Here is a 13,250-nt window from a genome sequence, read left to right as displayed (position 1 = left end):
AGGTGTTTCCTTGGTAGGGTCAAGTTGGTGTTCTGAAACATCAGCATTTTTCGGCTCTATTTGCAGATTTTTATCGCGTTCATTGTTCACAGTTTTTCCTTGCAACTGCATTGGAATTGGCAACACTGTAAATTGTGTGTCAGCCTTTATCTCCGTCTCATGCGCTGAACGTTGGCTAGGTGGTCTATGTACCTTTGCTGCATATGACTGCTTAGGCTGGATTTCTACAGGAGTAGCACATGCTCCAATATTATCTTGTATCACTCGCTCCCCCATAGCACCACGTCGTTCTGGACGGACAAAACCGTGCTGTGTGTTGAGTGTCTTCACATATTTTACAGGTAGGTTTCTGTCCATAATATGTTACCCAATATTGCATACCCTGTATTGATACATAGGACCGGATTGGCTTATTCAGAACCATTCTCACCAACGTAATGCCTGTACGAGTTTTATAAATATGCTCATCCGAATATCGCTCGTCCACCGGAGGGGTCTTAATTTCACCATACTGCGCAAGCACTGTACGGATATGGCTATCGGTTATTTCCATTGGTATAACATGTAGTCGCACTAGTGTAGTTGTCCTATCAGCCCAGTCTAATCTAATTTCATGTTCATCATCCTCATCACAATACACTAACTTCCCTTCAAATTTATTAATTAACTGTTCTCCTAATAGACGCGTCACTAACTTAATATATACACACTTACGGTATTGGTCCAGTTCAATACTTAATACCTGGTCTTCAGTCAATGCAAGAGTATCCCGTAGCCAACGATGAAGCATCAGCGATGATGGGCACTTCTTCACACTTGAAAACCATAACTTTAGCGTATTTACGCGACGAATTTCCATTTTTCCTTCAATTCAATAACTTTACGTAACTTGAAACTTTACGCGTTTCGCGTTGTCTAAGCACGCCAGAGTCCCGATGACTCACCGGTTCACGAGCAGAGGCACGGCGATGTTGCTTGCGCGGGCACTTCCGCTGAACTACCACTTGTGCCTCCAGCGGGTATCGAACCCAGGACCCCTTGATTACAAGGCAATGACGCTACCACTGCGCCATGGGGGAGGCCCAATGTCTGTGGAAGACACTGCATGAAATTTCAGATCTGTGACAACTGTGTTATTTCTAATAATAGTGAGTAATACTGAGGAACTGTAATTTACTGACAATGTAGAACTGAAATGTGTTATAATGTTATAATGTATTATTCTATTATTGTTAATAATAAATATGCAGATGTACATTTCCAAATAAAAAAAATACTTAACATACATTAAAAATATGACATACTTACCTTTCAAAATAAAGAAAATACTTAACAAACATTAAAAATATACAAACTATGACTTACATTAAACAAAACATACTAGTACGAGTAGTGCAAAATAACTAACAAATGTTGCCGAATCGTAAAGTGGCACAAAATGCCACTCTTAGTCCAGCATGTAACAGATCAGACCTTCGTCCTGCTAGTCCTCCTAAGATGTTAGATCTGGGGAATGTGCAGGCCTTTTAATAGATCCCCGTCTGCCCATCAATCTACCTAGAAATTTACCATGAAGAAATTGCCAAAATGTTCACATAGTGTGGTCACACACTGTCCTGTTTCAAAACTCTGGAAAAGTGCCATGTCCCCTAAGCAAGGATGAAAAACCTGTTCACTTAACACATCCAAGAAGCCCTCGCCATTTAAGGTACCGTTGTTGAAAATGGACCAACCATTCCCGTTCTCCATACACTATACCACATCATTAGCTTACCAGCAATAACCATTCGGCTGGGATCTGTCTACTGTAGATTATCAAATCACAGGTATTGCATATATTTTTTATTAACTTCACCGTGAACATAAAAAATAGCCTCGTCACTGAAGAATTTTTAATTCCAAAGGAAGTGTCACGTAATTGTTTGAGATACTTTCCCAATATTCTCCACTATTCAAGTGTTTGGTGAATGTTGCTGATTAAAATCATATGCAATGGTGCGTATACTTCTTTCTCTCCCAACATGTCAGCGTGATCTCAACGAGTTCCTAAAACATTAGGAGCATTCTTAATACTTTGTTTTTAACACCTTGAAAAGGATAAAATGGTTACAAGCATGCAGTAATAACTTTTTTCTGGTTAAAGATACTTTGGAAAAACTTTCGCCTCTTAATTTCTCGTGAAGTTCTAGCCTGATTTCATATATCACTTTACACCCTTTAATTTGAAATTGTTGTGTTGAATTCAATATGGCTGTCAACAATATGCCGGACCTGCGCTTGACACACACAGCTAGAGATCTCCCTGTGCCTAACCTATTTCTTTCATGACCAGGATAACTCCTTTACATTTTGTACGGGGTGTTAAAGGACTTTTGACTCGTCATAGTTCATGTAATGAGGCTTTTATCAGTCACATAGTTACACATATTATTTTGTATCTTCTGATCCCATTGCAGTCCCAAAATGATTTTTTGATATGTTTTAGAGTATGGTATGAAGGACCAAATATATTTTTTTTTCACGATTTTTGGTGATGACTTGTTTTGAGATATTCAAAGTCAAAAGTCAAGGTCACGTGACAAAATTATATTTTTATCGAAAGATGGGCTTGTTATATATCACTGGAAAGCTTGTTCAATTCCCTGTACTTTAAACTTTTTTTGAGCTTCCTAGACGAAACAGTGGCGAAGTTACAGCACATTTAGTATAGGTAAGCGCGCTCAAACAGTGCAATTTCTGCTAACTTTGACCTTGAATAATTTAACAATTACAAGACGCACGAGACTAAAAATTTTCATAGTTACTAAGTTCCATGCATAGTTTCAACGCCCCAAATTTCATGAAAATCGGAGATGGTCAGGTTGGAAATTGCACATATCTGTGTTGATTTGGCATGGAATGACTCATATACAATTTCGTATATTTTCAGTCGAGTAGCCGAACGCCATGTGCATGCTGAATGTCGCCATCTTGAAAAGAGTCCACCATATTGGATATTTTTTTTTTTTGATTTGATATAATTCGAGAACGGTGGCACCTATCACTTTTTTTCAGAAATACTCCAAATAGTGTTAACTTTCATAATATATCAATAAATCTATTTTTGAAAAATGAAAAATAGTAGTTTTGTAAAAAAAATTGTTATGTATAACATTTTATGTGAATAACTTCGAGTTGAAAGTCTTAATAATTCTCGAAACAACGAATAGTATTTTATACTCTGTATGGTTACGAAATGTTTGTTAGAAGACTTTAGAGGAACTGAACCCTAAAAACAATATTTTTTATATTTATACATTTATAGCATTGTGAGAGAAATACAATTGATATGCAACCCAATTTGATTTTTGAAAATATGCATCATTGCAATTTGCGCAATATTAAATTGTGTTATTATTTGAAAGAATAAAAACGAAACCTTTATTCTCTGGGCTATGAGTCGAGTACTCAACGTTTCCCCTAGGATACACTGTAAAAACGGTTCGGTGTCTATTTCCAGGACCCTTTGTTGTACCCGCCACCTCGCCACCTAGAGTTTTCTTCCAAGGGATAGTACCCTCGCTGCCGCCAGCAACAAGAAAGGAGCAAGTCACTGGTAAGTTACTAAAGCTAAAGCCATGAAAATAGTCCAGTCAAGATCACGCCGCCCACCTACAGTGTTCTTTTGAAATTTTGTTTTTAACGATTGCACCTAATTAGTATTTTCTTAGTAATTTTGAACCATATTAACTTTTTTTGGAACCTACTACAGGAGATTTTTCAATCCTAATTTAAGATTTGAAGAACCTATTTTAGGATTTTTAGTGCCTATTTTAGGAACCTAAAAAGCACACTTTTTAGAATCTAAAAATTCGAAGTTTAGTTACCACAAACACTGACACTCTGCAAGGAAGAGCTCGATTGAAGGATCAAACTTATCGACCGTGCATCGATTTTGATTATGGTACTGCCATCTCTGCTTCGTTTACCTTACTTTTCAAACTACCCTCGTATAACTCAGAGTTTTGGTCATCTTTAGGCGGAAATGATGCGGAACGCGGAGTCTCGAGTGCCGTACCTAACGTTTTTAGTTTAGCAAAACTTCCTTTTAATATCATTGTTCTCAGACTTATATGACAAGAACTCCAAAAGAAACATGAACAGACCATCATCATCATTTACTTAATTCCTACACAATACTGAAGATGTCTTTTTTATAAGTAAATATTTCAAAAGAATAACTTTGAGAAACCAAATGCCATTTCAAATCAATAGTTAATTTAAACATAAAGTGAAGAATTAAAAGATAGTGCATAATAGTGTATATGAATTCAATATCTTGTCTATTACAATCATCAATAAGTTAAGTGGAAGGAAAAATATGTCAAAGTATATAATTGTAATTCTATTGCTTCCATCTACCGGCACATTTGTAAGTACTGACCAAATTGTTTTAATAAACCCAATAAAGTAGGAAACATCTTTCCTTGAAAATTAATATACAGGATGGCTCAATAAGTCACTTAACACCCTCAGTACAAGGCCACTGCGGCATGGAATTTGAAATTGGCGATGACCAATCGTTATCAGGCCAAGGGAGAACCACATTGACGCCACCCACACGGTCGGCGGCCATCTTGATGTCCGCCATCTTGAATTCAACTTCAGAATTTTAAATGGGAAGGGGGTCGTGCGACATATCAAAATGGGCTAGAATTTCACGAGAAATGCAATGGTGAAGGTTCTTTTGACGTATCTTTAACCAGTAAAAAGTTATGACTGAATTCTTGTACCAATTTGCTCCTTTTCGAGGTGTTAGAAAATGCCTTAAAATTTGTTTAGCGCTTCGGTAATGCATCGAGATCAAAGTGACGTCTATGGAGAGAAGTTCGCATGCCATTGCACATTATTTTAATCCGATACATCCATGAAGAGCTGCGCATTATGAATGGTTGTCGCGAACAATTTACAGTGTGACGCTTCCATTGAATTAAAAGTCCTTCACAGTGACAAGGCTAATGTTTATGTTCATAACGAAGTTCATAAACAGAATATTCGATGATTTTTATCTGATAACCCATTTTCGACAGATCAAAGCTGAATGGTAAGTTAATGGTGTGGCGTGCTGTGTGGAACACGATTGGTTAGTCAATTTTCCATCAACGGAACCTTAAATGCTTAGGGCTACTTGGATTTGTTAAATAAACAGTTTTTTTCATCCTTGCTTATGAAAGAAGGTACTTTTTACAGAGTTTTTTCAATAGGGAAGAACACCAGAACACTTATGGGAACGTTATGAACCAGTTTTTGTCCAAAGTTAGTTATCAGATGACAAGGGTCACATATTCTGTTTATGAACTTCCTTATGAACATAAACATTAGCCTTGTCACTGTGAAGGACTTTTAATTCAATGGAAGCGTCACACTGTAAATTGTTCGCGACAACCATTCATAATGCGCAGCTCTTCATGGATGTATCCGATTAAAATAATGTGCAATGGCATGCGAAAGTCTCTCCATAGACGTCACTTTGATCTCGGTGCATTACCGAAGCGCTAAACAAATTTTAAGGCATTTTTCTAACACCTCGAAAAGGAGCAAATTGGTACAAGAATTGAATTCAGTCATAACTTTTTACTGGTTAAAGATACGTCGAACAAACCTTCACCATTGCATTTCTCGTGAAATTCTAGCCCATTTTGATATGTCGCACGACCCCCTTCCCATTTAAAATTCTGAAGTTGAATTCAAGATGGCGGACATCAAGATGGCCGCCGACCGTGTGGGTGGCGTCAATGTGGTTCCCCTTTGGCCTGATAACAATTGGTCATCGCCATTTCCATGTTGCGCGCTGCAGTGGTCTTGTACTGGGGGTGTTAAGTGACTTATTGAGCCACCCTGTACTTATGAGCCAATATAAGATTGATGCCATTTTCATTTTCTACTATTAAATGACATTAGTTTATCGTGTTGTTTTTTCATTCCAGGCGAATATGTCGTAACTTTGAAATGACAACGGACGCCGTCTTTAATTTCCATATCAGTTTTCTCCCACACCCTCGTCAGTCATCCCTCCCAAATTGTTTCTCAATCTCAAAAGTTTTCTTTGCTGGAGCGTCGGTAACCGGGGGGGGGGGGGGGGCAAGAGTGGACATTGACTTCGAGCCCACTGAAATAGCCGGTAAATTGAATTGAATTGTTCTTTTAAGTGCACTTTATGCACGGAAAGGATAATTGGGACTGGACCTACAGTTTAAGGTGTGATACGAACCAATGTGTCTTGTGCCTCCACCGGGTATCGAACCGAGGACCCCTTAATTACATCGGGGAGGCCCTAAATAGCCGGTTAATTAGGCTATATCACATAGCGCAACGTTACGTGTTCATACTTAAAGCGGCTCTCAATCGGTGTAGAGCAATTATTGTTGTCCGCACTAGAAAAATATACATGATCTTTGGTAAATGTAGTCAAGGACTTGACAAGGGCAATATTTTCAGGTTCCCTACAATCAACATTTAAGCAGTAGAGTAGCAACACATCGCAAGGCCTTGGGCGAGATTAGAATGCGAGGCTCCCATCCGATCTTTAAATTTGAAATCTCAATGTGAATCCATAGAACATCTTCAGGGATACGTCAGAAAATTATCATATTTAAATAATAATAATAAATTACTGACGAAAATAATATTTATTAGCATGCGATGGAGAAACTTACTCTTGGCTCCCCTTTCCCATTTAAAGAAATTAAGTTGGATCCAAGATGGCGGACGTTGTCATGACATGCACCAAAAAGTTTCCCCCTAGGCCTAACATATTACTACCATGACCAATTGCTGCGATGTACACTCCCTTTCATTCTATAACTGGTCAGGGACTTTTAATTCAACCTGTATATTCTTGTAACACACTGCTGGAATTAATTTAACCAAAGTAGTAGCAATAGTATTTTTTCTTCATCCACTAAGACATAACTGAAATATCCTTAAATATGCTAAACTTTTTTTTTTAAATCAGAAATGGAAACTAGGAATCATTAAATATAACGTTTATTATTTTAATGAGTTTTCTTTGCTTTCTCATTTCAAAATTTGTAGGATCGATGGACGCACATAAAACTTAATAGATCTAGGGGGGGCGCTAAACCACAATTGGAGATGGTGCATTGTCAACATATTAAAAACGCGAGTGCAAGGTCAAAAGAAAAAGAAGACGCAAACTCGAGGCGCTTTTTATTCAAGAAAATAATAAATGTCCAAGCAAGTTATCGTAAATTGAGTGATAAGTATTGAGCCTTACCCAGAAAGATATGAGCTAGAAGGCTAAAATTTGCAGGGTGTACTGATCAATAATTCTTCTATATGTAATGGTGCAAAAATAGACTTTCTATGATTTTAACTTCCCTTTGTTTTTCACGTCCAAAGTGAAAATGGAAGCACCTCCAGGAAAGTTCAATGCAGAAGAGCATGTTCTTGCATGGCAATGCCTCGCCACACACTGCAGGTGAAACAATGGCGACACTGACCTCCTTAGGCTTTCAAGTGTTGCCCCATCTATACTTATTCGCCTGACCTGGCTGCATCTGGCTATCATCTGTTCCCCCATCTGAAAAAAAAACCTAAAGGGACAACGATTTGAAGTGTTCAGGAGGCAACTAATGCTGCAAATGAGTGGTTACACCAGCAGGGATTTAAGAAGCTGCAGGCAGATGTCGCAAGTGCATTCACTTCCTGGGGGCATATGTAGAATAGTGTGTCAGTTTCAGCTTCCTAGCTCAATTTTTTCTGGGTAAAGCTCAATTTTTTCTAAGTAAGGCACAATACTTATCACCCTCCCCTCGTATATATTGGAGCCGAGATGGTCTAGTCAGCAGGGTATCTGACTGCCACGCGGGAGATCCGGGTTCGATTCCGGGGTGGGAATTACTCCGGCCTTGTCCCCGCACAAAGCGGCTCTGGGGCTCATGCAGTCTCAATAACATGGGTACCTGGGAGCAACTCCAGGTGGTAGGCTTACAGAGAGTGGTGCTGATCACATCACCTCCAACATGGCCTAGATCGATAGAATGGCCCTACCCCCACATCCCCCTATACATGCCTCATGGCATGTGCCAAGTGAACGGGGAACGTTACCTTGTATGTATGTATGTATGTATGTGATACGTTCAAGCTTGTATTATTTATTTATTAAACGTATTATTATATTTATGAATAATAACTTAATAAGACTCAGCGGTGAACGATGAGACTCGGTGAAGTACACAGACTCCTCTCAGGTACAGGGATAGTGTTAGGCAAAGACAATATTCACAGCACAGAGAAATAAAACCACATTGCTGCAGTAGATAAACTAAAAGGTTTTATTCTTTATTTATGGCAATTATAATACGAATATACTTGAGACGAAGGCGAGGATTTCGCTTTGTCGATGAATTGACTCAACTAAAAACTCATAAACTCAATGCATGGCTATCGGCATGCCTATGATCACATAGACCTAGCTTGCGCCCCGAACTACCACACCAAGATATATGCACAACACCGAGGAGTTCTCTTTAAGTTTAAAATCTTCCACGATCCGTGGCGAAAGTGTGATATTTCTTACGCGATATCCTCGCTTTTATACTATTTTCGAGAACACAGATTCAAGTACAGATGAATCACTCACTGTCTACAAAAGGATACTATCAACAAAACTGACATCTATACATGTTTAGAAATACAAATTCACATAGTGCACTCCCGCAAACATGAAGATACATTAAACTACTCATAATATAGCATAACATACAATAAACAATAAACAAAAGATATACATTATAAACAAGGTGCAGTGTTACATATAATAACACGGAAATTACGCTTTCTTTGCTCAAAATAAATATATTACTGACATATTTTAAAGTTATGACGTCACATAAAAATACGGATCATATCATATGTGTGTATCTGTGTGTGTGTGTGTGTGCGTGTGTGTGTAATGTATGCTCTTCTTGAGGAATTTGAGGTTAGAAAGTGCCTTCCTCTCCAGCAAACAAAAGAAAAACTGTAAATGGAAATATCTTTCAGCCCAAATAAGATTTTTTGAATATTTATATGCGTTTCTTCTCTCCTATGCCTTCTTATTCATTTGGGCCTCCCCGATGGCTCATTGGTAACGTCGTCGCCTTGTAATCAAGGGGTCCCGAGTACGATACCCGGTGGAGGCTCATAGAGTTTCGGTTCGCACTTTATACTGTAGGTCGAGTTCCGGTTAGCCGTACTGTGCATAAAGTGGACTTTAAAAAACACCAAATCAACCAACCAACATTCTTATTAATTTATTTCTGGAGCCGTCACTGACTCTCTTACTATTTTTATATTAGGTTATTTTAAACTGCTTTTCTACCTATTAGGTTAAACATTGTGATGACTGATGAGATTACATGAAGAACTGATGATGAATATCATTGATGACATCCTCGATGACTGACTACGCTGAGCGGTTGGCTCAGAGTCAGCTGACGAGAGTTTTAGGCAGGGTTGTTTAAGGTCCAGGAACCCATAAATTCTAAGGGTTTTATTGAGTTCCGTTGCAGGACCGGAATCTTTTTTCTAGCACAATTTAAATTCGGTCCAAGTTGCCTATTGTTTCAATGAAAAAAGTTTCCTGGACCGAATTTAAATTGAGCCGGAAAATTGATTCCTGGACCGAATTGAAATACTTTATAAATAGAAAGGTTCTTTACGGTCCAGAACCCGTTTACGCTCGCTGATTTTCTCTCCTGGACCGGAATTGAATTAATTTATAATTCCTGGACCTTTAACAACCCTGGTTTTAGGTACGATTCTTGACTTGCCCATGAGCGTTATATCAAATTCATGTAAGCTCTATTCCATCCTCATCGTCGCGATTAGCCGAGGTGAGAGTAAAGCGAGGTAAAACCTGAAAATGAACCGTTGCCAACCAAACGGTCCTGGCCGTACATGTACGGAAATTTCATGGCATGTACGGACATACGGTCCAGACCTTATTCCGTACGCTAAATGCACGGCTTGTCAAAATTTGCACTTGCTTTTTATCCCTAGTATTTCGCTAAGAAATTCTTAAACCAAGCGTACGGACCTAGAGACAAAAATACGGCCAGTTTTCCTTGTGCGTTAGGTATTGTGGCTTGCAAAAGTTGGCAACGCTTACAGAGCGAAGCAGGAAAAGCTCGGAAATCCCGTCGCCCATTACGCAATCCCTTTTCTCTCACTGTTCATTGGTGGAGCCGTCTCGCGTCACTACTTGCGCAGAGACTTGTTCTCGTTCGGCTGGTCTACAGTTAGCTGGTATCGAATTTGTAGTTATATTTAATCAACAGTGTTAAGTTTCATATTTCATTGCACAAAAACCGTAAGAAAAATGTTACTTAACTATCAGTAGAATAGTCACTTTAATATAAAAAATGTGGTCGGCGTGTCCCACGCGTGACAATGGAATCTCCATTTTCGGTGGCGACAGACTTTTGTAGTCCCTTTTTCTACATTTCTGAATACTCCACGGTGAGGTATGAAGCGAACAAAATATGTATATATATTTTTAAATCGGTTCTTGATAGCCATTTCTTAGAAGTGTTGGTTAATTTAAGTCAAGTCGACCTTGAGTTGAGAATAACATTGCACTGGTCTTCCTTGGTAACAAGCTGCGAGTTCTGCTTTTGTGTCTTCCGTATAGGAGCATTCTCTATGACCCCTAACCTTGAACTTCAATCTACGAACAAGCAGAAGGTCATGGGCAGAAAAGAAAATGTGGTTGCATTTTCTTTCTTTTTCAGTTATTTTACGTTGCTTTTCTTACTTTGGAAGATCATTCGACCAGTGACGACACCACAGAGGTGGCAGGAGGCAGACCCCCTCTCCCACGGTTGCCAATTCACCCCTTACCCCAGCAAAGAACAAAAACTACATTAAATAACGAAAGGTTTCTCCTGGGTCGTCTCCCTGTTGTCTGCATGGCATTCTTTATCGACAATATTTTTTTTGGTGGGAGCGGAACAAGGCTATTTTTTTTTTATTTATTCCTTGTTTTGGATGGCGAAGTTAAGGCACAAGCCTTTTCTTCCGCTTAACCATCTCTACTTTACATCTTCTAGCTTATAATCCTTTAGCTATGCTTACAAATAATTTATTAGAATAATATAGAAAAGTACAGAGTTGCTACATAGCATAATAGTACATATTATGAAAGGCTATTTATTCTACATTATTAAAGTTCTTATTTCAGAAGTATTACAACCGTCTATGTAGACAGTCTTGTGATATGCAATTTTCTTAATACAAAGTAAGGCAGTACGAAAGTGTCATTTTAATAAACGCCATAGCTCGCTGTGCATGTGTGAGTATGAAAACCTCATTATATCTTTTCCCAACTTTCCGGAACTCCCCACGTCATTCAATGAAAACCTAACTAACTAACTAACTCTCTAGCCTTCTTAAACCCGAAGGTTCATGGCTGCAGCAACACAGGCCTTCCATCTGTCCCTATCTTGAGCAAGATCTATATACTCTTTTCCATCCCTACCGATTTCCTTTAGGTCCATCTCAACGTTGTCCCTCCATCTTCGTCTTGGCCTTCCTACAGGTCTCTTACCATCTGGTTTCCCAACAAGAATCCTGTAAACTCCTCTTTCCTCTCCCATTCGTGCCACATGGCCTTCCCACCTAAGTCTTCTTGATTTAGTTATTCTAATAATATCTGGACATGAATACAAATTATGTAGTTCTAAATTATGTAACCTTCTCCACTCACATGTCTCCTCGTCCCTTTTAGGTCCAAATATTTTCCTAAGGATCTTATTTTCAAATACTCTCAATTTATGTTCCTCTTTCAATGTAAGGGACCAAGTTTCACACCCATATAATACCACAGGCAAAATTACTGTTTTGTATATTTTAACTTTTAGTTTCTTAGATATTAAACGAGAAGACAAAAGTTTATGAAGAGAGAAGTAACATGTATTTCCTGAATTAAGCCTACTTTTTATTTCCTCTTTAATATAATTTTCATTTGTTAATATTACTCCTAAGTATTTGAATTTGGAAACTGGTTCAAACGAGTTGTTATCAATAATTAGATTTTGATTATTACCTAACACTTGGTTTCGGCCTGTAAGCATATATTTAGTTTTCTCTTTGTTAACTTCCAAACCTATCTCTTTAGCAGTTTTGAAAAATATTTTAGCATTATTCTTAATCGTATTTATATCATCCCCCAGTAAGTCTACATCATCTGCATATGCTAACAACTGAGTCATACCATTTAATTTTAGTCCTTCTTTAGTTTCTTTTACCTTCCTTACAGCATATTCTAAGGCAAAATTAAAGAGCAATGGAGATAATGCATCTCCTTGTTTTAACCCATCATGAATTATAAATTTGTCAGACATATTATTACCCACACGAATTTTACTTTCTGTTTCACTGGTGCATATTTTTATCATATTAACAAGCTTCTTAGGTATTCCAAACTCTACTAATATATTATATAATTTATCTCTTTTGACCGAATTAATCATATGCTTTTTTGAAATCAATGAATAGCTGATGGACATTTTGATTATATTCCCACTTTTTTTCAAGTGTCTGTCTGATGTGAAAAATTTGATGTGTAGTTGATCTGTTACGTTTAAATCCACATTGATAATCACCTATAATTTCATTAGCATATGGGGTTAGTCTTGTTAAAAGAATGTTAGACAATATTTTGTATGTTGTAGAGAGTAGAGAAATTCCACGGTAATTATTGCAGTTCATTTTATCACCTTTTTTAAACACAGGAACAATTATGGATTCTTTCCACTGTTGAGGGATTTCTTCTTTATTCCATATTAAACAAATTAATTTATGAATTTGACATATTAATGAATTTCCACCATATTTAATTAACTCAGCTGGTATTAAATCAATGCCAGGTGCTTTGTTATTCTTAAGCCTTTTAATAGCATCTTTAACTTCAGTCAAGTTAGGTTCTGGAACTAAAGGTTCTGCTGTGTGTACTTCATTTACTTCTGATTTATCTCCTACATGGACATTTAAAAGGTCATTAAAGTAGTTCTTCCATCTATTTAGAATATCGCTTGGGTCAGCTAGAAAATCACCGTCTTTATCTTTTATCAAGTTTACTTTAGGTTGCCACCCCTTTCTAAATTCATTTACACCTTTATATAAATCTCTGATATTTTTATTTTTGCTGTTTGTTTCAATTTCGTTAATTTTGCTTTTCAAGTAATCTCTTTTTTTACTTCTAAACG

The 13,250-nt window shown here is 37.7% G+C and overlaps 1 protein-coding gene across 8 annotated transcripts in view; it reads left to right on the top strand.

Annotated features, from left to right (window-relative positions):
• The window catches only part of LOC146002501 (chymotrypsin-C-like), a 167,107-nt gene that overhangs the window by 127,560 nt on the left and 26,297 nt on the right, over positions 1–13,250 (top strand). For all 8 annotated transcript variants that reach the window (XM_083140388.1, XM_083140386.1, XM_083140389.1 and 5 more), the window contains one exon: positions 3,500–3,595. In XM_083140388.1, coding sequence (XP_082996514.1) covers positions 3,500–3,595 — 96 coding nt within the window. The remainder of the gene's footprint in view (positions 1–3,499; positions 3,596–13,250) is intronic.

The sequence above is a fragment of the Lepisma saccharinum genome, chromosome 18 (assembly GCF_977018435.1).
Source record: "Lepisma saccharinum chromosome 18, izLepSacc3.1, whole genome shotgun sequence".
Lineage (NCBI taxonomy): Eukaryota > Metazoa > Arthropoda > Insecta > Zygentoma > Lepismatidae > Lepisma > Lepisma saccharinum.
The sequence above is the reverse complement of the archived record's forward strand: the minus strand, read 5'-3'. Positions and strand labels throughout refer to the sequence as shown.